This window comes from Nicotiana tomentosiformis, chromosome 2 (genome assembly GCF_000390325.3).
Source record: "Nicotiana tomentosiformis chromosome 2, ASM39032v3, whole genome shotgun sequence".
Lineage (NCBI taxonomy): Eukaryota > Viridiplantae > Streptophyta > Magnoliopsida > Solanales > Solanaceae > Nicotiana > Nicotiana tomentosiformis.
Genome location: NC_090813.1, coordinates 6,781,355 through 6,809,277, shown reverse-complemented (window position 1 = coordinate 6,809,277; position 27,923 = coordinate 6,781,355). Strand labels below are relative to the sequence as shown.

The window sequence follows — 27,923 nt, the reverse complement described above, 5'->3', positions numbered from 1 at the left end:
TTTAACCTAAATTTAAAAAAAATAAGTAGAATTTCACTCCTATTTTTCTTCTATAGATTTTAAATTTTTTATGTTAAATTAATTATTGAAACTCTAACTAACAGATACACTTGCGACATTTCCATGAGAATAATTTCGTATATATATTAGGCGAACAAAACTAATGGTTATCTAATTATTACACCTTTTTAAAGTACTTTAGTAGTTTTCATAATTATTTAGAGTATACTATATAGTTTTGAGTTTTTTCTAAAATAAAAAGATAAAGCACTAATAACTCATATGTTAATTTTAATTTTTAAAAGTAATGATGACTCTAATATATAGATATATGCTGAGGAGTAGAAAATATGTTCCAGAATAATTATTAGAGTGATGGAAAAATAATACTTACTAACAGTGTTGATATTAATTTAGATATGAAAAGAGATTTGTTTGACTACCAAAAAATAGATTAAACTTTTAAAACTTTTTACACTATCTTTATTATTTAAATAGATAAACTATCTTTATTATTATATTTTTAAAAATGACTCTATTTTTCAACGATAAGGTTTTGAACATCAAAAGAGTGCAGGAGTTGGTGGTTGAGCCTAGAGTTTCTACATATAAAAATAAATTTATATTTTCACGGTTGGATAAAATTATTTCTTTTTATTAAAAGAGGTTGTTTCAGTGGTTCTTATGCTTTTTATGGGTGTATATGACTTTTGAAAAAATAAATGAATAATTTCGTAATTTGTTTATTATAAAATAAAGAAAATTGACTTTGATAGGTAAAATTTATCAAGTTAAGTGACCATTCGAGAAATTAACTAAACATTACTATTTCTTTGTCTAACTTTCAACTTGTGCTTTTAGTCCTTGAAATATTGATAAACTATAATATTTACTTGTGATATCATATCTGATTAAGCGCATTTAATTTCTAATTAATTAAAATATGTATTTTTGGGGTCTTTAGTGAACCTTCACCAATTAACTAATTATTAACTATTAAACCGTTTAATTACTCATTTGTTATATTAAATTTATGTTGTTACTTCATATTTTAAGTGTATTATAGATTGAAAATTAATCGAAATCTAACATATTTCCTATGTAACATGACCAAAGACACATTTCAATAAACTGAAGGTTAAATAGGTGGGGGAAAAAAATGAAGGTTAAATATGCTTGGTCAATAGTACAAGGACCAAATAAAAATTTATCAGTTATAAAGGAATCAAAAGTGAAATTATCCCTAATGAAAAGAAAATGGTTTCTGTGGTCGGTACGGGTAGACCCGATTGAATGCGTGACTCGTCAATCATTTGGGCCAACCCGATTCGTTTCAAGGGAGCCGTAATCAATATACAATCGTCTTCATTTTTCATTCTGAAAAACTTCGCTCTTATCGAACACGGGAAACCGGCGAGTATACATATAGAGTCGTGACCGGAGATTCGCCGGAACTAAATGGAAGTAACAGCTGAGAAGAGAGAATCAGAATTTGCAGCCCATAAAGAATCTGAGGATCGCGAACGCGTCGCCGTTGACCTCAAAGCCGGCTTGCATCCTCTCAAGGTTTGCATTTTTCTCACTTTTTATTTTTATTTTTGTGCTATTTCCGCAAAATCTCTTGTATTTTATTTATTTTTAGGCTCATTAAGTTCAAATCTACACGTTGTTTTCCATAAGTTTTAGGTTTATCAAGTTTAAATTTATATGCTTTAATTCATACTCGTTTTGTTAGGATGTTTGATGCAATTTGTGGCTATTTCTCAAAAAAATATTTTCTATTGAAGAATTAACCCAAATAGCCGCTTATCCAACTATTTAAACTAAAAATAGCTAGTGGAGGTATAATATATGCATAATTTATGTATTATATGTGTATAATTGTGTGTAATCAATGTATAATCTATATATATGGCTAGAAAAAGTAAACAAAGAATATGGACAACTATTTGTGTAAAAATCCCTTTTTTAATTTATTTTTTTAGGTTCATCAAGGTAAAATTCTTATATGCTTTTGTTCATACTCGTTGTACTGTTAGGGCTCGTTTGGTACGAGGAAAAAAGGATAATTAATCCCGGAATTAAATTTGAGATGAGTTTATCCCACGTCTGGTTGGGATAAAATCGTAGTATAACTAATCCCGGGATTAGTTATCCTGGGATTGTAGTGCTAGGGAGGGTGGGATAACTAATTCCGGGATAACTAATCATGGGATAATTTGTTTCCCAACCAAACGACCCCTTGGGTTGTTGATTCAATGGCGCTGAACTCTATAATGTGTCATATTGAATAAATTTATTTAGAAACTTCTTGAACTAGAGAGAACTAAATACACAACATAATAACTACTAGTAAGCCGGTTCCTGTTAGAGAAAGGAAATGCAACATATGGTATAAACATTTGAATATGCCAGAGTCGTGCACAAATAAGTATATGAGCTTGGGTGATAAGGATTGGACATAGCGTTTCTGAGAGAATCTGCATCGAATCTCGCCAATATACATAATATACTCCAGAATTTTGGTAAATATTATAGTTTCAGGAATTGGAAGTGGGACATGAGTACGAGGTAACAAACTTGAGGCATCAAGTGCCATACAAATAATGCTTACTTCCTGAAAGTCCATAGCATAATCTTGTAGGATCCAGTGATTCAAGATTCTTGCATTTCTTTCCCATTTGATTTATACCTACTTCTATTTTTTAGACAATCAACATCCACATCGATGTTCAAATTTTTGTGATGTCCCTCCAAATTTCTGCATTTCTTTTTCAGAAATAGCAATATGCTAATCGTTCTAAGTTCCAGTCAGGGCAGGAAGAGTTTAGAATTGCAGAAACGTCTAGGAGCATGCTCACACGATGACTAGGACATGCTTGCTTCCCCTCTCTTTATAAAAATTAATATGCTAGGGACATGTCTTATAACTCCATAAGCACAGTATTGTTTTCTAGCCATGTTTACTTTTCATCTTTTTCTTTCTTTTCCAGCTTTTATGAATTGTGCTTCTGGTACTCAGTTTGCTTCATTGTCATGATCAGCACAAGTTTGTTTTCTGGTACACTCGTCGGACACCTGGGGTTCGAACTCAAACATCGTACGAGGATAATATAAAGAAAATTGTTGATTTTAGTACTGTAAGTAAACTTATTTCTGGCCATTTTGTTTATTTGTTAATTGGACTGCCTTATCACTGTATTTTATGTTTGTTATGCATAGGTTGAAGGTTTTTGGGTTTGCTACTGCCACTTGGCTCGTCCATCAACATTGCCAAGCCCAACTGATTTGCATCTTTTCAAGGAGGGTATTCGTCCATTATGGGAGGTAAGGTTTGGTGCTCATGATAACTATTGCATTCCTTTGTTCTCAATTTTCTTTAAAAGTTTTTAACTATGTATCTCTTACCCAAATTAATTTCCTGATTATATTGTTTATGAAGGATGCTGCTAACTGCAATGGTGGAAAGTGGATAATTCGTTTTAAAAAAGCTGTCTCAGGACGTTTTTGGGAGGACCTGGTAAGCGAGCTGTCTCAGTGATTCTTGGTTCTGTCAAGTGTCAACTTAACTAAACTTTATGGCTATCTCGTTTAATGCTGAAATAAAATCTTAAACTGAATTTACGGGTAGCCACGACAAAATTAAGTTCGTTTTCTTAAGCAGTTGGAGATCTTTTTGATTGTTTAAAATAGAGGAAATTTCTAGTCCGTTTTATGCAAAGATTGTTGAGATGCCCCTTCAGAAACAAGCTCACATTGATTTCCTGCCATACATGAGCGCGAGAAGCTAACAAGAGGGGGAATGAGGGATAGCATAGTGAAAATGACCCTTCATTTGCAACCATGACGGAGGGGGTTTCGTCGGGGGCGGGGGGGGGGGGGGGGGAGTATGAAAGGCCACTTCTGATCCATGTGAGGGGTTAAAGGAGAAGGATCTACCATGTCAAAAGGAAAAAAAAAAAGAGTGAGGAGCAGTGCACCTGAAGCTGAAGTTACATTTCTAACCAGCCTTTAACATCATTATCCTCTAATCTGCTGGCCTAAAGGGTGTTTTGTTTCAATGATGTTCCTCATTTTTTGTCAATAATCACATAGCTGGCTTTTTCATGCTGTTTTGGATTCAAAGTGTCTAACCAAAAAGTTGAGTCAGTTTGAAGATATTCTCATCTCTTAGTTTATACATTTGCTCCTTGTGAATTTACTTTACAGATGTTGAAGGTAGGATTGAAGTTTTTGTTTTTGGATATTTAATGATCAACATTAATTTAGACTTTAGTCAATCAACTACTCCTCACTCCTGAATCAGTTTGGGTTGGCACTAATTTGGTAAATTTCAGTTGACAAGTTGAGCACTAATTTGGTACAACTCTTTTAAGATGTTTCGTCACGCTATTCTCATAATCATATTTGTTTCCAAGCTTTCCGATAGGGGGAATTATTATACTTTCTAGATCATTATTCCCTTTTGGAGCATAAGAGGGTGATATTAAGAGCGCAGTCATCACTAGAGCAAATCTGAATGTTTTAACAAATTTTCCCTTCATCCTCAAAAAGGTGAAATTGCAAAATTTTAGCAACTATAGATGGATGGAAAAGATAGCAAGACGCTATTTTTTTCAATTAATATTTTATGGTGTGGTGCCCCAGGCCAAGACTGTAGTGCAACACCTAGGCGACACTTCAAGGCCCGAGTGTGAGTAGTAAGCCACTCTTATGGCCTCCCTCCTAAAGAATCGACGTAATATCATGTGGATGGATTGCGCACGTATCAGTGATTGAGTGCTGCTATTGTGAATCATACTCATAACGTCAGGCTCACTGATAAACTGGTAATGGTTGAATTCATTTGAACTTACAAAATTGTCATGGATTTCCTGTATAGGTTCTGGCTTTGGTAGGTGATCAACTCGATTATGGTGACAACATATGTGGTGCAGTTTTAAGCATCCGTTTCAATGAGGACATATTGAGTGTGTGGAATCGTAATGCATCAGATCAACAGGTAAGCTATATCTAACCCTTATTCCACAACCAGTTAGTTCCTTATAAAGCCAAAAAGTAAACATGCTCACATCACCTTGGTTTTTCTAGGCTGTGATGGCATTGAGAGATGCAATCAAACGACACCTGAAGCTTCCTAATGGCTATGTCATGGAATACAAAGCCCATGACGCTTCGTTGCGTGACAACTCATCATACCGCAATACTTGGATAAGAGGATAAAAGTAGCTAGTTTTTTTATTTCGCTGTTAAACCTTCAGAAGTGAGATTGCTTAGTTGTTTGGTTGGTATTTGGCCAAGTGGTAGTCATGACAAAAATGGTTAATCATGTAATGCAATCTAATAGCCATGGGGAAATCTCAGTTACCGACCTCTGACTCTTTAATACTATCCGTCACTTTTTAAAAGTGTTTGCACTTACTTACTCTACTGAGAAATGAGTTATTCCCAGTTTTATGTTGGTAGCTACCACAAGCATACGGTAGCAGTATTAGCTGTTTCGTATATTACTTGTGCACGGGCTTGAAAATAAGCCTTTTGTTGCTCTTGCATGGTCCTCCATATCATGTGCTCGACAATTTCATTTCAGTTGTATCTGCTTGTGCCTTCATGTTAGCATGTCTGGGATTTAGCTTCATCTGTATCTCCCACCTGATCTCTTGCCAACTTTTAGAGATGGTGTTAAAGCTGTTTAAGGTAGAGATGAGCAGATAGGCAAATCCAAGACCAGAAACATTGTTAAACTAGTTGGCATTATCTTGATGTAATTCAGATTACTCCCACTATATAATCTGTCATTATAAAGTTGAATTCAGGTCAATTGCTATAATTACTAAGAGATCATATAGAGATGGGGCGAAGTTACTTAAGGATAAAAAGTCCAAGAGTTGTATCATGTGACAAGAGTTAAAAAAATATTAGTGAATAACTAAGAGCCAAATTTTGGGTTGACCTGAAAAAAACTAATGCAGAAGGAGCCTTGAGGCATCATTGCAACAACAGTGCTTCTTTCTCGGCCATTGTCATATGATCATAGATTTTGGCATCCTTATCATGATCTTCCTTCACCGAATGAGGATCTTTTTTGTTTGTGGATGATCCATCTATATAATATTCCATTTTTCACAAGTGTCGATACTATAATCGTCCTATCAACATTATGATTATTCCATTTCATTTGACAGAAAAAAATATGCATAAAGGAACACTCAAAACAACACCAAAATATAACAGGTTTAATCATTTATCATATCATGTGTTATAAATAAAGAAAGGAAATAAAAATGTGGAAAGAGTAAGAAACTTGAATAATTTCATTCATGTCTTTGAATGTCATATACATGGCTTTATATACAAGAAGAGGTTAGAAACAGAATCATCTAAATCCCATAAAATCTGGGATTATACAAAATAAAATAAAAAAAGAATCAGAATTTGATAGTCTAGATTACAACAATTATCTTTAAAATCTTAGAGGATCAGATCTTGATATGGAGAATATCTTCTTGGGAATCCTCTATCATTCAACACTCCCCCTCAAGCTGGTGAATGGGTATCTTCCATTCCTAACTTGCTTATCAGGTCTTGAAACACATTGTTTGGTAGTCCTTTTGTCAAAACATCGGCCAACTGATCTTTTGTAGATACAAATGGCATACAGATGAGTCCACTATCTAATTTCTCCTTAATGAAGTGTCTATCTACCTCAATATGTTTAGTGCAATCATATTGTACAAGATTATGAGCTATACTTATTGCTGATTTATTGTCACAATATAGTCTCATAGGTCCTTCCCATCTTATCTTCAAATTATCAAGGATTATCTTTAACCATAACAACTCTCAAACTTCCATCGCCACAGATCTAAACTCAGATTCTGCACTTGATCTGGCCACAACATTTTATTTTTTACTTCTCCAAGTCACAAAATTTCCTCCTTAAAAAGTACAGTATCCAGAAGTTGACCTTCGATCCACTAATGAACCATCATAATCCGCATCAGTATAAGCCTCTAAAACCATGTCTCCTCCTCTTCAAAATAGTATTCCTTTTTCCGGACTTCCTTTAAGATATTTTAGAATCCTGTTGGCCGCTTGGAGATGCATTTCTCTAGGCTCATGCATAAATTGGCTAACGACACTTATAACAAAAGCAATGTCTGGCCTTGTATGGGACAAGTAGATCAATTTCCCTACAAGCCTTTGATACGAGCCTTTATCTACCACAGAATCTTCTGGAGCATTGCACAACCCATGATTATATTCAATTGGTGTGGCCACTGGTTTACACCCTAATTTCCATGTTTCTTTCAGCAAATCAAGCACATATTTTTGTTGGAAAATAAAGATTCCTTGTTTAGAATGTGCTACTTTAATTCCCAAAAAATACTTTAATTTTTCAAGCTCCTTGATATCAAATTCTTTGAGTAAACAATTCTTCAAATTGTGTATGATATCATCTACATAGACTAGTAGAGCAGTTACCTTTCCTATTTTTGAATGCCTTATGAACAAGATGTGGTCTCCTTGACTCTGTCGATAGCCTAGCTTGATCATAACTTTTGTAAATCTTTCAAACTATGCACAGGGTGATTGCTTTAGTCTGTAGAGTGCCTTTTTCAGTCTACATACCATTCCCTTCTTGCTTTCAAAACCAGGTGGTACCTCCATATAGATCTCCTCATCTAAATCTCCATGTAGAAAAATATTTTTAACATGAAATTGTTGTAGGTTTCAATTAAAAATCGCAGCCAATGACAATAAGATCCTCATTGTGTTCATTTTTGCCACGGGAAAAAAGTCTCCAAATAATCAATTACATAGGTATGTGTCCAACTCTTTGCTACCAAACGTGCTTTAAATCTTTCTATAGACCCATCTAACTTGTATTTCACGGTAAACACCCATCTACACCCTACCGGCTTTTTCCCTTTTGGTAATTCCACCATTTCTCAAGTTTTATTCTTCTGCAATGCTTCAATTTCTACCTTCATAGTTTCTTCCCACTCTTTGTTACCTAATGCTTCAGACAAATTTTTTGGAACATGAATTGTGTGAAGGTTACTAAAAAAAGCTTTATGGCTTGGGGATAGGTTTTGATATTTCAAGGAAAGGCACAAAGGGTGTTGTACATGTGCAGGTTCTGGTTCCTTTTCTAAGTTCAATGGGAAGGTCAAGGTCATTTGGTTGGTTATGTTTTTTTTCATGATCAGTTTGGTTTGGTGTTTGTGATGGTTCAACTGGTTTAGAATAGGTATTAGGAGCAGTAACATGAGCAGATAATTGTGGTTAAGTAGTTTGATCAGTTAGCTTCTTTCTTCTGGAATAAACCTGCAATGGTGGATTACTTTCTTGAATTCCTTTATCTATATCAAGATTAGATAAAGGAATTCAAGAAAGAACAACCCATTTACCCTTGTGCTAACCCATTTATAATTAAGTCGATGCTAATAATATATTGGCTAACACTACTAGAAATCCGGTAAAAACCGATCAAAAAAATTGATCAAAGTTGGTCGGTAATGACCAATAACCGACCAAAACGCGACCATTTATATGTGGACGGTATTTTAGGGGTCGGAAAGGAATACCGACCAACTTTGGTCGGTCAATTAAATTCAAAAAATAAATATTGCAAAAAAAAAAATCGACCAAAGTTGGTCGGTATTTTAATTATTTAATCAAAAGATTTACCATCTGGGAATCGAATCGGGGTCTGTACTGTGGCAGGATACTATTCTACCACTAGACCATTGGTGCATTTTGTTTTAAGACTGTCTTTTATTTGATTTATACTCTTTAATTGTATTTTCGCACGAAAATAACCGACCAAAGTTGGTCGGTTTTATTAAAAAGTAAAATTACCGACCAAAGTTGGTCGGTTTTTTTAAATGACCGGCCGAATTAACCGACCAATTTTGGTCGGTTTTTTTAATATTAATTTTTATTTATCGACCTTGGTCGATTTTTGCCGAATTTCTAGTAGTGTAATGGTCCAATCACTCCCCTCCTAGAAAAGAAAGAACAACTCAAATAGAAAACGTGGTGAATTATACTTATTTACCGGTAGGTGCATCTCTGCAAAAATTAGCAAAACGCGACCAGCTACACTTAACGCTATGGGAAGATTAATATACCTTTAGTGCATGGTTTCTTTCTAGTTTTTATTTAATTAATTTTTGGTGAGCTTCACTAAAGCTAAAAAACAAGCGGTCATCTCCCAATGATCTCCAATATTCATGTGTTACTGAACGTCTGAATCAATTATGCACATTCAATAAAGTCAGCAGGTAGTTTGAGTTTAATTGTACACTGAACTCTTATCATTACTTCAAATTCGATAAAGGATTCTTTTATTTGTGAACGGAGTTAATTTCTTCTTAATTTTTTAGTCTAGGTATAAATTAAATCTATGAAAGAAAACGAAAACGAAGTACTAACTGCTGGGAGAGTCATTTTATCGTTTTTAAGTGGAACTTCTTGTGTCATAATAATGCACGAAACAGCGCTTTCAAAAGATAAATTGGTAGAAGTGATATTTTAATTTACTAATAAAATTATTAAGTACCATATTAGATGTCAACAAATCAGAGTGGCGCAGCGGAAGCGTGGTGGGCCCATAACCCACAGGTCCCAGGATCGAAACCTGGCTCTGATAAACTGTGAAAAGAGTAGCTTCCACGCCCTTTCTTTTTCTGCTTTTTCCTCCTTTTAAAACTTTATCTACACTGTCTCTAATTCTCATAAGTTAATAATCCCAGAGATTACTGTTCATACGCCACGTATAGTTAGTCATTCTCATCCTTGTAATTTGCAACATACATTCAGGATATTAAAAACAACATTTTTAATTCAAAAACGATTAATTGCACCAATATCAAGAACTGCTTATGTACATATTTTGCTCAATATATGACTGACTGCCAAAGTAAGAAAACAGATCTCTCTCTCTCGCTCAATTTCAGAGTGGTCCAAAAAATGAAAATAAAATAAAATAGGAAGACAAAAGATAAATGGTACTCTTTGAAACATTACCAATAATTTGAAAGGGGATGATCCCAAAGAGACTCATAAGAATGATAGACACTTTCCATGTAATCTTGAACACCATTCACTGCATAAAGTGATGCTGATATCTGCCTTTCCACTTTCATTCTCTCAAATTCTGTAAACCCCATCTCAGCTGAAACCACATTCTTGGGAATATCCAACAATTCTTGTGCAAATTCAAAACCTTCCTCAAAACCCCATGATATTTCAGGCTGTAAAGATGAAAAATAAGAACTTGAGAAAGAAGAATATGCTGATGTGCCCATGTCAATATCAGGTATGTATGTGTTATGAAACAGTTGACTTTCATCTTTGATTTCCTGATCACAAGAAAGTACTGTTTCATAATCAGCTGTTGTTGCATGTTCACTAGAAATTGAATCCTCACAATTGCTAATTGGACTAGAACTACTAGTACTTTGAACAGAGTTACTACTTATAAAATCAGCACTATATTCCAGGCTACTCTTTTTTGCAATTTTCTTGCTATTGAGAAGATTTCTAATCCGGGAAGCAAGAGGTGAATCTTGAGAAACATGAGTAACAAAGTTCGTTCGAGTGTTTGATCCACGAAGAAGAACAGCAGCTTGATCGTAAGCACGAGCAGCTTCCTCTGCAGTTTCATAAGTTCCAAGCCACATTCTTATTTCCTTTGTTGTGTCTTTAATCTCAGCTATCCATTTTCCTGAAGGTCTTTGTCTCACACCTACAAAGTTGTTACAGCTTTTGCTTCTTCTTTTCCCCTTGAGTTTGGCTACTTTGTTCATTGAAATTGCTTTTGTTTGCTGCTGTTTTTGGAAGTTAATTTCCATTGTAACAAATCTTGGGCAAAAAAGAACGAGCTCTTAGTCTTAGTTTGTAGTGGAGAAAGTTGTTGTTTACATGTTTTTGTTGCTGTTATTGTGGGGCTATATATAATATGTGAAGGAATGAGATACCTATTACTAATTGATAAGTTGCGCTCCTGTTTCATATTTTGTTATTTTCATGTATTTTTTTTTTGTCTCCCGTCCAGTGTTCAGTACCTGCAATATTTGCCATTGGACTCCAGCTTATCGGGATTAGTACCGCATAAGGGATTAAAAAGGGTAGCATTCTCTACCAGGATTTCTCTCATTCTCAGTGTTAGAACCAGAGCCAAAATTTGAAGCTTATGGGTTCAGAATTATAATCTTTTTAAGTTATTGTACATATTCTAAATTAATGATTTATATATATTCAATTGATTTATTAAGACAAATACAAGATTCAGACCAAAGTCGCTGGGTTCGACCGAATCCACAACCGTAAGCCTAGCTCTGTCCCCGGTAGGAACACAATATCTTTTATTAAGGGTAGAAAATTTCTATCTATCACACTATAACTCTCGGTAGTGTTGTTTTCTTGTGTTTGTTTGTTGTAGTAGATGATAGTCTTATTCTTTTCCTATTCAAATGGAAAAAATGTTTTTAATATTAAAAGATGGCTGCTAATACTTGTTCTAATTCGTGTGCGCTGCTCTTGTTTCATCACTAGACAAGTCAACCTATTTCCTTTAAATAAATTCCAAGATTCCATAAATCCTCTAGGCAAATAACGCCAAATGTGCACTTTTTATTGAAACCATAATCTATTCAAATTTGAAAATTGATGATAAAGACAAGAAGGTTGCTAATCTGAAGAGTGGAAATTTATGATAAGAGATTCGTACGCCCACTACCCACAGGAAAAAAAAAGAAAAAAGAAGAGGATATAATGATCTAAATTCTTCAACAAAATAATTGCACTCAACCTCAAATTAATCCACGAATTACAGAGAATATAAAATAACACGGAAAACCAAATTAACTACACAAATTCAGTTTGTATTATTATCACCACTCAGTATAAGGAAAATAAAAGGGTTTTAACATTTTAGGTAATTACTCCTAGTTAGTTCATGGAAATGGTGGACTAACAAGTACGCTACGGATAAGGATATTATAATTAATTAATTGGTAGTTTAAATTAATTAAGAGATAATGACGGAACAGAATTGAAAAATGTTATCGTGGAACTTAATTGGAATTCCCCTTTTAACACATTCCAAGATTCCATCAATCCTTTTGCCAAAAACGACAAATTCGCACTTTTACTTGGCAATCCTACTATATTACAATTTAATAAAGTGGATGATAAGACACGAATATTGCTAATAGCAAGACCCGTTATTGATGATAAGTAGATGCCAATTAATCTATTTGGTAACTCAGTTGGACTTAATAAAACTAACTTAGTTAGGGGCGAATCTAGTGCAAAAGTTACGGCTTCACATAAATCTAGTAATTTTTGCGTGGATCTTATATTAGTATTAATTTTTTTTTATTAAAGTATTAGAATATTTAGCTTGAAATAAATTTCGTTGGTCCAATTATCATGTTTATTAACTTGAGATCATTATAGAAACGTAAGTTTAAAATTCTGGATCTACATCTAAACTTAATTCATGACTTTTCTCCTCATGTGCCTTAATCTAAGGTCAAAATAGGAGAAAAAGAAAGTGGCTAAGGGTATTATGGGATCCTGCCAACGTTAACTTGAGGTTTTCTAGATAATCTAAATAAAAAAGGTTTCAAGATTTAGTTGAATTAAAGAAAATTCTTTTTTTCTTATTACTTTTTGGTGGGGATGGTAGGGGTCGGATTAAAATTAATTCATTATTAGTTTAAATTAACTGAGAGATAGTGATGGAACTAAATTAGAGACTATATTCGTGCACGTTAATTCTCTTTTTGTTACATTCAAAGATTCCATTAATTCTTTTGCCATAAACGTCAAATTTACACTTTTTGTTTGGATCATAATCTACTAGTATAATCTTAAAAGTGGGTGATAAAAACAAGAGGCTGTTTTATTTATTTTAAAGACATAAAGTAATAGAAATTACTCTCTCCGTTCATTTTTACTTGTCCACTATTTATTTTGCACACTCATTAAGAAATAATAAATAAAGTACATAATTTATCATGATACTCATATTAATTGGTGTATAGTCTTAATGAATTTGAAAAATGATTTAGAATGAATAATTAATGCTACGGGTAAAATAGGAAAAATAAATATTTTTTTCTTGATATTCGAGAGTGAACAAGTAAAAGTGAAAATCTATTTTTGAAATGGCGGACAAGTATTTTTCGTGAAAATCTGTTTGTTTATTGCTTTGAGGTATTTTCCGTGCGCTTTTCTGGAAATATTCATCAATTTTTAAGAACACTGCAACTAAACTACGTTTCTGTTCACATAATTTCCTTTCAATAAATGTTCGTGAAAGCTTTTGTAAAAATCATGCAAACTATTATCCATCAATTCCCCTCAGTTTGAAGACTATTTGGCCTTTTCTCTCAATATTATGAGAGTATTTCCTTTTCCTGTAGAAAAATCATTTGGCCAGGACGGCATTTTGTCTCCCTTTTTTTTTTTTTTTTTTTTTTTAGGGTTCACCTCAAAACTCAAGGATTAAAGTGGAATATTCTATGAATTATTCTCTTATCTTCATTAGCTTATGCTTATAATTTAAAAGAGAAGATTAAACATCTTTTTCAAGTGTTGTCACTCCAAGATTTTTAATTTAGTTGACCCTATAATTGTACAAGATTAGTTGAACCAATGGGTGTCTTTGGCTCCAAAAAAATTGCACTGACGCCCTATTTGGTCGCCCCTATTTAATCTATACCTATATTTTAGAAAAATTTTAACTTGTACCCACGTTTTAAACAATTTCAGGCCTCCTCCTCCTCCTTCTTCTTGGGATGACAGTGATTTTATATGGTGTTTGTGAACATATTTTAAGGTAGTTTATGATGTTTTACCGTGGTAAATTGTTATGATGCTTTATTTTTACTATTGTTTAGGGTTTCTTCTTCTCCTTTTTCTTAATTGCAAAATGTGTTCATTAGATTTATTGTTTTGACAAATTGATGATTAGGGTTTGTTCTTGTTGATATTTGGAGGCTATATTTCAAATTTGAGCTCATTTGGAGTAGATTTAGGTATTAAATTATATATTTGATTGTTATAATTCGAAGAATAAATTTCTGTTTCTGGGCAATTTGCACTTCAGGCCTATTTGGCCTTAAGTGCATGAAAACGTTGGTTGCACTTAAGACCTTTTTGCCTTAAGTGTATCCGAAGTGCAATTTTTCAATTCAGACTTATTAGCCTTAAGTATAGCAAAACGTTTGTTGCACTTCAAACCTTTTGGCCTTAAGTGCATCTGAAGTGCAATTTTTTACTTCAGACTTATTGGCCTTAAATGCATGAAACCATTGGTTATACTTCAGACCTATTTGGTCTTAAGTGCATCTGAAGTGCAATTTTTTACTTTAGACTTATTGGCCTTAAGTGTAGCAAAACGTTTATTGCACTTCAGACATTTTGGCTTTAAGTGCATCTGAAGTGCAATTTTTTACTTCAGACTTATTGGCCTTAAGTTTAGCAAAGCGTTTGTTGCACTTCAGGCCTTTTGGCCTTAAGTGCATCTGAAGTGCAATTTTTCACTTCAAACTTATTGCCCTTAAATGCATGAAACCATTGGTTATATTTCAGACCTATTTGGCCTTAAGTGCATCCGAAGTGTAATTTTTTACTTCACACTTATTGGCCTTAAGTGAAGGAAAACGTTTGTTGCACTTCAGACTTTTGACCTTAAGTGCATCTGAAGTGTAATTTTTTCACTTCAGACTAATTTTTTTTAACTTCAGACCCGATAAGTCTGAAGTTGATCGTAAATTGGGTACGCTTGCAAACATTTTTATAAAGTGTGTATAGATTCAATTGTGACCCCAAAATCGGGTATAAATGTAAAAGCGCCCTATAGCTCTTGAGCACATCAGGACCTAATTTTGAAAATTCCCTTTTTAAAATTTTATTCTTGGTATTTTTGTTAGATCTAATCTTGTTATTCGTCACTTATTAGACGCCAATGGCTCCAAGGTTGGTTATTACCTTTTCTTCCTCTTTCTCCTGATAACCCTTTCTGAACCTCCTTTCTAACTAAACGCCTTTTTTGTACATCCGAAAAAGAAATATGTATGTAGCATGTACACGATACATATAACAACAACAATCCAGTAAAATTCTATTAATGGGATCTGAGGAGGATAGTGTATACGCAGACCTTACCCCTACCCCGAAAGAGTAGAGAGGCTGTTTCCGAAAGATCCTCGGCTCAAAAAAATAAAAAGAAAAAAGAAAACAATGTTAGTAACACCACAGCAATCATAGAAAAAATAAGAACACCATGAAATCCCGAAGAAAGATGCAAAGCAAAGAGAGACAATATTAATATCACCACAATAATCATAAGAAAAATAGGAACACCATGAAATCCAGAAGAAAGATACAAAGCAAAAGCGATAGCTAGTAAATAGAACCTGCACTGAAAAGCAAAATAGTAAGACACAACATTGCCACTGCTTATCTAATTGCCATGAAATACATAGTATTTGCGATATTGTATTGATTTGTATTCTTTTAGATAACATCAAATGGAATTCATTTTTTTCCTTTTTAAATCGTGCAACAATATTGCGATCTTAGGGGAGCATTTCAATGTACACAAAAAAAAAAACCTTAAAAGCTAACTTCTTCTTTTCTACATACAACTTTTGTCTATTTATTTCTTCAAGAATAAAATATTAAACTGGATCACTTTTGTGGTGTTGTATCATATGCATTACTTCTATTCCTTTGTTTTCTGCAATATTTTTGTTTTAGTTCTCAATGCCAAAAGAGAACGTTAGTACCATCCATTGTACTCAGTAAGTCTCAACGATAGGGGATGAAACTTTAATAAAATATACATTACGAGCAAAGATTCTAAATGCATGAAAAACATAAAGCTTATAAGAACAATTCTAAAATAATTGCATAATAGCAGTTTATTAATATTCTAAAAGAAATTCTTTTTTTTTCTTTCTTATAAAAAAAATACTTCACTTTATACTTCGGGAGTTTCAACTATCCTGACCTATTTCTGTCTTAGTCACCGTGTGATCGGCACGGGTTCGATCCCAACCTGATCGAATAGGCCAAATCCACGAGGTGCCACTCGCTTCATGGTTCTCAACGCCCATGTATCATACCTTAGCCTGGCTAAGTAAATTCTCAGCAACGAGACCCTCGGCTCGTGTGCTCCCTACTTTGGCACAAGTAGTTTCAGGAAGTCAACGCCTTGATCAGGACCCTCGGCCTGGACGATGACCCCTTCTCAGAATAAAAGATACTCCCAAAAAAATTTTCTTTCTAAAACTTCTTCTTGTGACTTTTCAAGTCTAAATCTTTTCTGGAACATCCTATACATACTCATACTGGTATCCTTAAATGTAAAGTATGGCATAAGAATGAAATAAACATTCAAAAGTATTTCTAAAGATTCTTGCTTCTTCATAAATTTTCAACATGAAAATAGCATATAAGAATAACAAAAACAAATCTGAAAATTTATGCACATATATCATAATAAATCATCTAAATTTTCGCTCGAACAATTCTAAGTTAATAGGTACTCACTCGCTCCAATTAAGTACATATAAACTCTTTTAAGCAATTTATCAAATACCTTGTATGTGTGCTTTAGTGAGTTAGACTACTTTAGTAAAGGGCTATATCAACTCACCTCAAAACTTCTCGAGCCAATACGTAGGCCCCAGTCCAATTAACACTAGTCAAACAATCGATTCTACAACCACCAGTGCATTTTAATCAATTTTAAAGTTTCTCACCTAAACATGAAATTTACTGTTGATACAGAGAAAGAAGGGAATTAACTATTCAATTCTTATCTATTACCACTGTAGGATAATTGACAATAGAGAATTTTATATACCTGAGTCCAAGAATTAATGATTTGTAAAGAACCTTAGAATTCTTTTTTGTTGCCTGCGTGCCTTGCGTTTGACTGCGTAAACAGAACAATGTTCTGTTTCTACTTAATCTTTTGCATTCCACCGCATTTTATGGGCTAAGGCACGTGCTTCCTTATTTTTTTTTTTGCTTTCCCCTTTTTGTTTTTTGGTTTTGACTTAACTAGTATTTAATTATAACTACTTTTAATAATTAATAATATTAAAATTATTAATATTCCCCTAATTGTATATCCAATTATTTATAAATAGAGAAGTAACTCAAAAGTCAATCACAACGGTTTAAATTCATAATAGAAGTATAATTTAAGATTAAAAGAAAAAAAATTAAATTCTATATTTAGCATGTGTTGAAACTTTTATAGATTTGAGGAGTGTTACAATCTTCTCTCCTTAAAAACATTTGTCTTGAATGTTGCTAGCACTACTCACTTGAACTTCTTAAGTTTTCTTAGCGCTACTCGCTTTCCCAAGGGACTCAAAATTTTGGGTAACTCCCTAAAATTTCAAAAATTTCGGCAGAGTCTCCCCTGTAAATTGAACTATCCAAAAAAAAAATATCCATGTCACCAATACCACAACTACACCAACAACAACTAAATATACCATAACAGGCCATTCATAGGCACCATACACAACTCATAGACTAATTACTCACACTCCGGTAAGGAGATACCATAATAACCAACCAAAATCTAAAGCACAATACTTAAGCAACAAGTAAATAACTTTAATGCATTAAATGTACTCTGGCATTGTACTAAATTATTTAATAACTAAATATACTTTGACAAAAACTAAATTACTTCAACAACAAAGTGTAATCTAGCAAGGACATAAATACATACTAACTTGTATTTAATAAATGAAATATAAATGTCAAGCCAAACCTAGGTTCACATACCTTGTTCTTCAAATAAATAAGGATACTTCTTATTCATATCTTCCTCGACCTCCCACGTAGCCTCTTTTGAATCATGATTACTCCACAAAACTTTTACCGATCCTATATCTTTTGTTCTCAACTTTCTTACTTGCCTATCGAGAATTTCTATAGGTACCTCTTCATAAGTCAAGCCTTCTTTAATTTCTATGGTGTTGGCAGGTATTATATGTGACTCATCATGAATATATTTTCTAAGTATAGACACATGAAAGACAGGATGAATAGAGGAAAACTCAACAGGTAACGCTAGCTCATAAGCCACGTTTTTCTTCTTTTCTATAATCTCATAAGGTCCGATAAATCTAGGACTAAGTTTTCCTTTCTTACCAAACCTCATAACTACTTTCATTGGTGAAACTTTCAAATACACCTTGTCACCAACCATGAACTCTAAGTCATGATGCCTCTTGTCAGAATAGGACTTTTGACTACTCTGAGCCGCTTTTAGTCTTTCTCTGATTAGTTGGACTTTCTCTAAGGCCTCACAAACAAACTCCGGACCAATCAATGGCACCTCTGCTGGTTCAAACCAACCCACTGGAGACCTACATCTTCGCCCATACGACGCTTCATAAGGAGCCATACCAATGCTGGCCCAATAGCTGTTATTGTAAGCAAATTCTATAAGTGACAAGTGATCATCCCAATTATCTCCAAAATCTATAACACATGCTCGCAGCATATCTTCGAGACTCTGAATGGTCCTTTCTACCTGACCATCGGTCTGTGGATGAAAAGCGGTGCTCAAGTTGACCTTGGTACCTAATCTTTTCTGAAATGCCTGCCAAAACTACGCCGTGAACTGGGGGCCTCTGTCAGATATGATTGAAACTGGGGTACCATGCAATCAGACTATTTCTTTGATGTACAACTGAGCATACTGCTCTGCGGAATATGTCGTCTTTACAGGTAGGAAATGCGCGGACTTTGTCAGCCGGTCTACAATAATCCAAATTAAATCATGCTTACGGTATGTGCGAGGCAGATCTACTACGAAATTCATATTAATCATCTCCTATTTCCACTGTGGTATCTCTATATCTTGAGCTAGGCCACCAGGCCTCCGCTGCTCGGCTTTGACTTGCTGGCAATTCAAACATTTGGCCACATGATCTGCTACTTGCTTCTTCATGCCTTTCCATCAATACAACTCTTTCAAATCCAAATACATTTTAGTAGAACCTGGGTGGATAGAGTACTTTGAGTTGTGAGCTTCTTTCATTATGGACTTCCTAAGACCATCTACATCAGGCACACATAACCGATCATTCAACTTCAAAACTCCATCACTTCCTAGAGTGAAAACATTGATTTCTTTGTTTCTAACTCCTTCTTTTAACTTCACTAAGTACGAATATTCGTCTTGCCTAGCCTTAACATGTGCAACAAGAGAGGATTGCGCTAAGGAATAAGCAGTTATACCTCCTTCTTCGGTCTCATCCAATCTAATTCCATCATTTGCTAGTTTTTGAATTTCTCGACCCAAAGTTCGCCTTTGTACTGCAAGATGGGCCAGGACACCCATTGACTTCCTGCTAAGTGCATCTGCTACCACATTAGCTTTGCCCTGGTGATAAAGGATATTGATATCATAATCCTTCAATAGCTCGAGCCACCTTCTTTGTCTCAAATTTAATTCTTTTTGCTTGAAAATGTAGTGGAGGCTTTTGTGATCTGTTCAGAATGCTCACCATAAAGGTAGTATCGCCATATCTTTAATGCAAACACCACTGCTGCAAGCTCCAAGTCGTGTGTGGGGTAGTTCTTCTCATGATTCTTTAACTGCCTGGAAGCATAAGCAATAACTTTGCCTCTTGCATAAGAACACAACCAAGACCAACTCTGGAGGCATCACAATACACTGTGAACCCACTGGAACCTGTCGGCAAGGTTAACACAGGTGTAGTGGTCAACCTCTTTTTTAACAATTGAAAACTCTGCTCACAAGCGTCTGACCACTGGAATTTACTCCCCCCGTTCCAATTTATGTGAAGCTGTTTGATTGGGCACGGAGTTTAAGAAAAAAATGAAGACTTTTGGAATTTGTGGTCCTAAATAAGTCAAAAAGGGGCCCAGAGTATTTGTGTGGTTATAAAAGCTTCTCATTAAGGGTAGAGTTGTAAGTTTAAGCTAAATTGTTTCTAAATTTAGAAAGGGGTCATTCTTTTTTGAACGGACCAAAAAGGAAATAGGTTCACATAAACTGGAACGGAGGTGGTAACTATTTTCTGAGTCAACTTAGTTAATGGAGCTGAAAGTGAGGAAAATCCCTCTACAAACCTTCTATAGTAGCCAGCTAACCCCAAGAAACTCCTGATTTCGGTTGGCGTTGTCGGCCTAGGCAGTTCTTGACTGCTTCTGTCTTCTGAGGATCTACTTTTATGCCTTCACTAGATACCATGTGGCCTAAGAATGCCATTGACTGCAACCAGAACTCACATTTTGAAAACTTGGCGTAAAGCTCATTCTCCTTCAAGGTCTGCAAGGTTATCCTGAGGTGGTCTGCATGATCTTCCTTGCTCTTAGAGTATACCAAAATATCTTCTATAAACACGATAATAAAGGTATCAAGGAATGTCTTGAAAACTCTGTTCATAAGGTCCATGAATGCAGCTGGAGCATTTGTCGACCCGAAGGACATTACTAGAAATTCATAGTGCCCGTAGCGAGTTCTAAAGGCTGTTTTAGATATATCCTCTTCTCTGATTCTCAACTGGTGGTACCCCGACCTCAAGTCTATCTTTGAAAAGTACTTTGCACACTGAAGTTGATCAAATAAATCATCAATTCTTGGCAGTGGGTACTTGTTCGTAATGGTAACTTTATTCAATTACCGATAGTCGACGCACATTCTCAGAGACCCATCCTTCTTCTTGACAATCAGGACCGGGGCACCCCACGGTGAAACACTCGGCCTGATGAAGCCTTTGTCAAGGTCTTTCGACTGTTCTCTCAACTTATTAAGTTCTGGTGGAGCCATCCTATAAGGAGGTATAGATCTGGGCTGAGTGCCTGGCATGAGATCAATGCCAAAGTCTATGATTCTTTCGGGAGAAAGTCCGGGAAGGTCATCTGGGAAAACTTCTGGAAATTCTCTAACAACTGGCACAAACTGAAGAGCTGGTGGTTCTGATTCTGCATTAATGATGTGAGCCAAATAGGCAAGACACCCCTTGCCGATCATTCGTTGTGCCTTAAGGTAATAAATAAACTTACCTACCAGCGATGCGGAACTACCCTTCCACTCTAAGACTTCTTCATTTGGAAATTGGAACCTGACTATCTTGGCATGACAATCTAACATGGCATATCAGGAAGACAACCAATCTATACCCATGATCACATCGAAATCCACCATTTCTAACTCTATGAGATCGGCCTCGGTTTTGCGACCTTGGACTGAAACTATACAACCTCTATAGACTCGTGTGACTTTCACTGACTCGCCAACTGGAGTAGATACTAGGAATGGCTCACTAAGTTGTTCCGATTCTAGCCCGAGGTTAATTGCAAAGTATGGAGTCACATATGAAAACGTTGAACCTGGATCAATTATGGCATAAGCATTGTGTGAACAGACTAGAAGTATACCTGTAATAACTTCTGCAGATGCCTCTGCACTCTGACGATCAAGTGTAGCAAACAAATGGGGTTGTCCCCCTCCTTGAGTAAATCGATCTGCACCTCTGCCTGCTCCATACCCGGCCTAATTATGAGAACCACGAGCCTGTAGTGGTGCAACTGTAGTAGCTGAGGAACTAGAAGGGCGAGTTGATCCCCCACTGAAATTACGTCGCAACTTTGGGCAGTTGGCCTTTATATGACGAATGTCTCCCAGTGATAGCAACCATGAAACCCGAGCTTGCACTGACCTGAATATTGCCGCTTACATGTTTCACAAAGACCTTGTTGTGAATGTTGCTCAGCATGACTCTTGCTATGTGAGGATGATTTCCTAAAATTTTGATTCTGGCGAGACTGGTTTCCATAACTCTGAGTACGTCTGAAGGAAGACTCACCACCTAACTGATGACTGGATTGAGCCGGTGCTAATGACTCCTTATTGGAGGAATCCCTTCCACCTCCGCTGGATGTACCATTAAACCTGCCCGCTGTCCGGGCTTTCTTGTTATGCTCCTTTTCTTCTCTCATTTGTTGTCTGTCTTTTTCTAAGTGCTTGGCGAATCCCACAACAGATGAGAAAGCTGTCATTCCTACCGCTACAGCTGATGCCGTATCCTTAATGTGGTAAGCCAAACCGCCAACAAACCTGCGAATTTTTGTTTTTCTGTCTTAACCATGTGAGGAGCATGCTTAGCTTACCTTATGAATTCCATGTAGTACTCTTGCACACTTTTATTCCCTTGCTTGAACTGTTCGAACTCTGTAGCCTTAGCTTCCCTATCCTCTTCCGGGATAAAGTTAGCCATGAAGGCCTCTTCAAATTCTTCCTAAGTAGGCGGACCATTATCTTTATCTCTTTCCTTTTCCCACATCTCAAACCAAGCGCCAGCCACATCTCTAAGTTGGTAGGCATCCAGCTCCACAGCTTCATCATCAAATGTCTTCATCGCTCGGAGGGCTTTCTTGACACCCTCCAGCCACAATATTGGATCTTCATCAGCTATAGAACCATGGAACAATAGAGGACTCAACTTTAAAAATTCATTTACTCTTGAGGACTCATAATTGTTTTGTCTATTTAATTGAGGAGGAATCTCATCTCTTCTCTCGTTTTGGTTGGCCATGAAAGTTTTAAACATCTCCATAGCACTGTTGACAGCATTAAACATCTGACCCACCTTTGGAGATATAGTTGTCTGACCCGGAGCTGTTACTGGGGGTGGCACTGGATCCTGAGTTATTTGCTCATCATGCTCCATCCTTTCTTCATGTTCAACTCGGGGTACTTGAACCCCCTTTGTGGATTTACCCTTCCTTTTCTGAGTTGAAGCCTTCTTAGTTCTACCTTGAGCCACAATAGTAGCAATAGTCTCTTGAGCAGCATCCTGAGTATCGGTGTCAGAGTTGCGAGTACGAGCCATTTCTGCGAATTTTGGAGAAACGAATACATAAGATAATTTCTTAGAGGTAGGCTCTACTGCACGATCTAAAGTATGAAAAAAATGAGACTTTTTCTAAATGCTTGTAGCCTCCTGTTTATAAGTATGGCGCGCTTCATACCCATAAATAAGACTCTACTAACACAGCTTCATAGACTCCTAGGACTACATAAGCCTGAGGCTCTGATACCAAGTTTGTCACGACCCATTTTCTGAACAAGCCGTGACGGGCACCCGATCACTAAACTTGACCGAACGAATCATCTACACTTATCAAATCTATTATAACTTCAAACTTTATATTCAACAAGGCAATACTTTAATCAAATACTTTTAATTAATTTAAATATCTAAAATAAACCAACTCCAAAACTTTATTCGTAGTAACCAATGAATTACTGCTAAGTTATTATCAAAAACATCTGAATCTTAACCCACCGACTGTGTCTATGAAGCCTCTACTTATAAACTGACGCACTGCTCAGGACATGAGATTGCCTGGCTAGTTCTCCAAGTAAACAAAGAAATAATTAAACAAAGATGACTTTAAGGAATACTCCACGAACAAAAGTGGAGCTCACCAGTAGCACTGCAAGAGAGGGAAGTCCTAACTTGTAGCCTGCTCGCCTGATGGTTCCTACGTTGTACCGCAGACCAACGTAGGTTCCCAAAAGAGAACGCCAGTACCATCCATTGTACTCGGTAAGTCTCAACGACAGGGGACGACACTTTAATAAAATATACATTACGAGCAAAGATTCTAAATGCACGAAAAACATAAAGCTTATAAGAAAAATTCTAAAATAATTGCATAATAGCAGTTTATGAATATTCTAAAAGAAATTCTTTTCTTTTTCTTTCTTATAAAAAAAATACTTCACTTTATACTTCGGGAGTTCCAACTATCCTAACCTATTTCTATCTTAATCACCGTGTGACTGGCACGAGTTCGATCCCTACGTGATCGAATAGGCCCAATCCACGAGGTGCCACTCGCTTCATGGTTCTCAGCGCTCATGTATTATACCTTAGCCTGGCTAAGTAAATTCTCAGCAACGAGACCCTCGGCTCGTGTACTCCCTACTTTGGCACAAGTAGTTTCAGGAAGTCAACGCCTTGATCAGGACCCTCGGCCTGGACGATGACCCCTTCTCAGAATAAAGGATACTCCCAAAAATCTTTTCTTTCTAAAACTTCTTCTTGTGACTTTTCAAGTCTAAATCTTTTCTGGAACATCCTATACATACTCATACTGGTATCCTTAAATGTAAAGCATGTCATAAGAATGAAATAAACATTCAAAAGTATTTCTAAAGATTCTTGCTTCTTCATAAATTTTCAACATGAAAATGACATATAAGAATAAAAAAAAAATCTGAAAATTTATGCATATATATCATAATAAATCATCTACACTTTTGCTCGAACAATTCTAAGTTAATAGGTACTCACTCGCTCCAATTAAGTACATATAAACTCTTTTAAGCAATTCATCAAACACTTTGTATGCGTGCTTTTGTGAGTTAGACCACTTTAGTAAAGGACTATATCAACTCACCTCAAAATTTCTCGAGCCAATACGTAGGCCCCAGTCCAATTAACACTAATCAAACATCGATTCTACAACAACCAGTGCATTTTAATCAATTTTAAAGTTTCTCACCTAAACATGAAATTTACTGTTGATACAGAGAAAGAAGAGAATTAACTATTCAATTCTTACCTATTATCACGGTAGGATAATTGACAATAGAAAATTTTATATACCTGAATCCAAGAATTAATGATTTGTAAAGAACCCTAGAATTCTTTTTTAGTTGCCTGCGTGCCTTGCGTTTGCTGCGTAAACAGAACAGCGTTCTGTTTCTACTTAATCTTTTGCATTCCACAGCACTTTATGGGCTAAGGCACGTGCTTCCTTATTTTTTTTTTTTGCTTTCCCTTTTTTTGTTTGGTTTTGACTTAACTTGTATTTAATTATATCTACTTTTGATAATTAATAATATTAAAATTATTAATATTCCCCTAATTATATATCCAATTATTTATAAATAGAAAATTAACTCAAAAAATCAATAATAGAAGTATAATTTAAGATTAAAAGAAAAAAAATTAAATTCTATATTTAAATTTTTTTATAGATTTGAAGTGTGTTACAGCAACTATGCATATTTTAAAGTTTTCACTAGATAAGAACATCAGACATACTCAAAGATCCATTGCATAGAATGACTATCATGGAGGAAAGTTATTGAAAATAGATTCTTGGAAAGTTAAAACAGCCACGGAAAGAATCAAACAGTTCTAGCTACTACACATCACGGCATTTTCCAGCAATAACTTGCAAGAGAAAGAAAATTACTCAACATGTCATGGTCAAAAGCATCACCAAACAGTTCTAAATATATGCTAATACACACTTAGCACAAGTCCTGAAAACAATACCAAACATTTTTCTTGGAGAAGGACTAAGACAATAGCTATCACAGTATCAAGGTAATCAAAACCATCTCGACAATAAATGAAATGCTCAGCGCAACCTTCTGGCTTCCCTCTCAGACTCCAGCAGTGTGAGAACATCTCCCTCTCTGACTGGTCCCTTGACGTTTCTCATGATAAACCGGTTCTGGTCATCTAAGAACTTGACTCTCACCTGAGTCACCTGCCCTCTTGATCCTGTGCGGCCCATGACTTTCACCACAATAGCGTGCTTGGTTGCAGATTCCATTCTGGAGATACAATATAGATTTGTAAGAACTAATGGAGGGAGGAAATGACAGAAAGATTGAATGAAACAACAGCACAAAACACCCAACAATTAAAGCAAGAGCATAACAAAGCTTTCTTGTTCACTAGATAAAAGTGTCCCAACAACTCTCTCTGTTATAGCATTTGATGCTATTGCAAACAAACCATTTTCCAGTTCAAAGATGCAGACAATATACGTCAAAGAAAACCTGGTCAGAACAAAGTGACATAGCCCATACCTTTAAATGTTCAGCAGAAATTTTTTCCAAATTCCATAACTGTTAAAGTATTTGATGCTATTGCAAGGATATACATTGTCCAGTTTAAAGACGCACACAATATGTGTTAAACAAAACCTAGAGATCAGAACCAAGTGTCGCAGCTTCTGCAACCACATCCTCAATATGCTCTCTCAATCAAAAGCATTCAACAAAACTACGAGATAGGTTTGAGGATTTTTATGAAAGTTTAAAAGCTCTTTTAAATTTTTCTCTTTTGTGCTCACAGTTGTGTTTACTTTTTTTTTATTGAAGTTCATAAGCTCTTCTAAATTTTTTACCTTCGTGCTCACCGCTTTTCACTCAGTTGGCATATTATTTTCGGATGCAAATACTGCTTTCAATAAAATTTCTACCTTTTAACTATGCTACATGGATTTCGACAGCATTAAGGTACCTAAGAGGGTATTGGGGATTCAACAAACTAGTTTCTAGGAATGTGACATAAGTGTGGGTATTTAGTGCAGATTCACTAGAATACACTAAAAACGATATAATACATGTTTGTATGGCATAGGTTTTTTTTTGTTATGAGCCATTTAGCCAAGCCAGACATGTCCACTAAAAGGCGACAACGACTTTCTTTTACAACAACAACAACATACCCAGTATTTCTTTTACAACATCAAAATCAACTAAAATTCACTATGCTGTTTCTCCATATCTTAAGAGGCATCACATATAGACACAACTGCACAATAATTCCACTTAAATACAGTATTTCATAATTCTCTTATACACCCAATGCAACAAGACAACATTTAATAATTTTATGCATTTACAATATCGGCAACCCCGGTTACAAATAAAAACTTCTCATGAACATATCTGTATGTAAATACAATGCCCCATCTGAGCAAAACTAGTCCTAGAATTTCAGGAAACGAAAAATTAGCTATCACAACTTAGATCCAATTGAAGCAAACAAAAACCAATACAAATTTTGAGCAAATACAACATTATTGTCCAATTCACTAAAATTCTAGTTTTACAATTAAAAATTTACTGCAAAAGAAATAAGGGCTGCTGTCTAATTAGAGAAAAGACAAACATACTTTTGATTCCGCTGGAGAAATAGAAGCTGAGTTCGCTGCGATAAGAGTTAGCGGCGGAGTGCTTGCAGGGTTTAGAGGGCGCGCAGGTTTGGTTTGGCTTTTAATTTATATATCAGCATTTAGGGATTCAATCACAGAGGTTATATTGTTGTTCGTCTGGCCCGCTAGAATAATTGGGCTTGGGCCAAGACCCACGATTTTTTTCCAAGAATTTAAGCGGGCGTTGTATCTTTTGGCCCTGTTAAACAAGGGATTTTTAGTAAAAATTGTGTGGGGTAGCCACTCGATATTTACTTTTTATCCAGCATTTTTAATGCTGAGCAAAAGTAGCCACTAGTCTATTAAAATTAATATAAAAAGACGGTGTTACACTTTTTTCTATCTCTTTTCCTTCCCAAATGGAAATGCAGTGTTTATACCGGCGACTGTGTTTCTTCTCATTCTCAAGTGGATTCAGTTGGAAGTTCTAATGTTAAAATAATTCATGTTCCAGACTAGTCTATACTCAATATGATTCTTTTATCTTTTTCTTGAGCTTGGCACAAATGTTTATTAACAGTCGCTTTCATTTAGGCAAGTACTTCTATAAGATTCATTTTTCAGGATGAGAAAATAAATAAATGAAAGAAATTGTGTCCTTGGTTATCGGAATAGTTAAGGACAAGTAGTCCTTAACTTAGACTTACAAGCTCATAAATTAAGGACAACTAGTCCTGAACTTACAGTAACAAGCTCATAAGTTAAGGACCCTTGGTCCTGAACTTAGAGTTGGAAGTTCAAAAATTAAGGACACTTGGTCCTTAACTTATAGTTACAAGCATAGAAATTAAGGACATGTAGTCCTTAACTTAGAGTTACAAGCACAAAAATTAAGGACATGTAGTCCTGAACTTCGAGTTCCA

The 27,923-nt window shown here is 35.4% G+C and overlaps 3 protein-coding genes across 3 annotated transcripts; 1 reads left to right on the top strand and 2 right to left on the bottom strand.

Moving 5' to 3' along the window:
- Positions 1-1,245: 1,245 nt before the first annotated feature.
- On the top strand, positions 1,246-5,408 carry LOC104095138 (eukaryotic translation initiation factor NCBP-like). The gene is made up of 6 exons (XM_009601189.4): positions 1,246-1,566; positions 3,045-3,140; positions 3,223-3,327; positions 3,443-3,520; positions 4,883-5,002; positions 5,092-5,408. Exons 1-6 carry the CDS (start codon positions 1,459-1,461, stop codon positions 5,221-5,223), a joined length of 639 nt encoding a protein of 212 aa, XP_009599484.1. The 5' UTR covers positions 1,246-1,458; the 3' UTR covers positions 5,224-5,408.
- Positions 5,409-10,031: 4,623 nt separating this feature from the next.
- Positions 10,032-10,862, bottom strand: LOC138904286 (ethylene-responsive transcription factor ERN1-like). Its single transcript, XM_070192788.1, has one exon. It carries the CDS (start codon positions 10,860-10,862, stop codon positions 10,032-10,034), a length of 831 nt encoding a protein of 276 aa, XP_070048889.1.
- A 14,404-nt stretch (positions 10,863-25,266) lies between these two features.
- Positions 25,267-27,145, bottom strand: LOC104095137 (small ribosomal subunit protein eS28). Its single transcript, XM_009601188.4, has 2 exons — positions 27,022-27,145; positions 25,267-25,669 (listed from the first exon to the last, which is right to left on the bottom strand). The coding sequence occupies exon 2, from the start codon at positions 25,666-25,668 to the stop codon at positions 25,471-25,473; it is 198 nt and encodes a 65-aa protein (XP_009599483.1). The 5' UTR covers position 25,669; positions 27,022-27,145; the 3' UTR covers positions 25,267-25,470.
- Positions 27,146-27,923: the final 778 nt, after the last annotated feature.

Excerpts from the sequence above, each read along its gene's own strand:
- LOC104095138 (XM_009601189.4), top strand. The coding sequence starts at position 1,459 with ATGGAAGTAACAGCTGAGAAGAGAGAATCAGAATTTGCAGCCCATAAA. Across the intron at positions 1,567-3,044 it reads CCGGCTTGCATCCTCTCAAG|CACAAGTTTGTTTTCTGGTA; the intron begins GTTTGCATTTTT and ends TGTCATGATCAG. Across the intron at positions 3,328-3,442 it reads GTATTCGTCCATTATGGGAG|GATGCTGCTAACTGCAATGG; the intron begins GTAAGGTTTGGT and ends TTGTTTATGAAG.
- LOC138904286 (XM_070192788.1), bottom strand. The coding sequence starts at position 10,862 with ATGGAAATTAACTTCCAAAAACAGCAGCAAACAAAAGCAATTTCAATG.
- LOC104095137 (XM_009601188.4), bottom strand. The coding sequence starts at position 25,668 with ATGGAATCTGCAACCAAGCACGCTATTGTGGTGAAAGTCATGGGCCGC.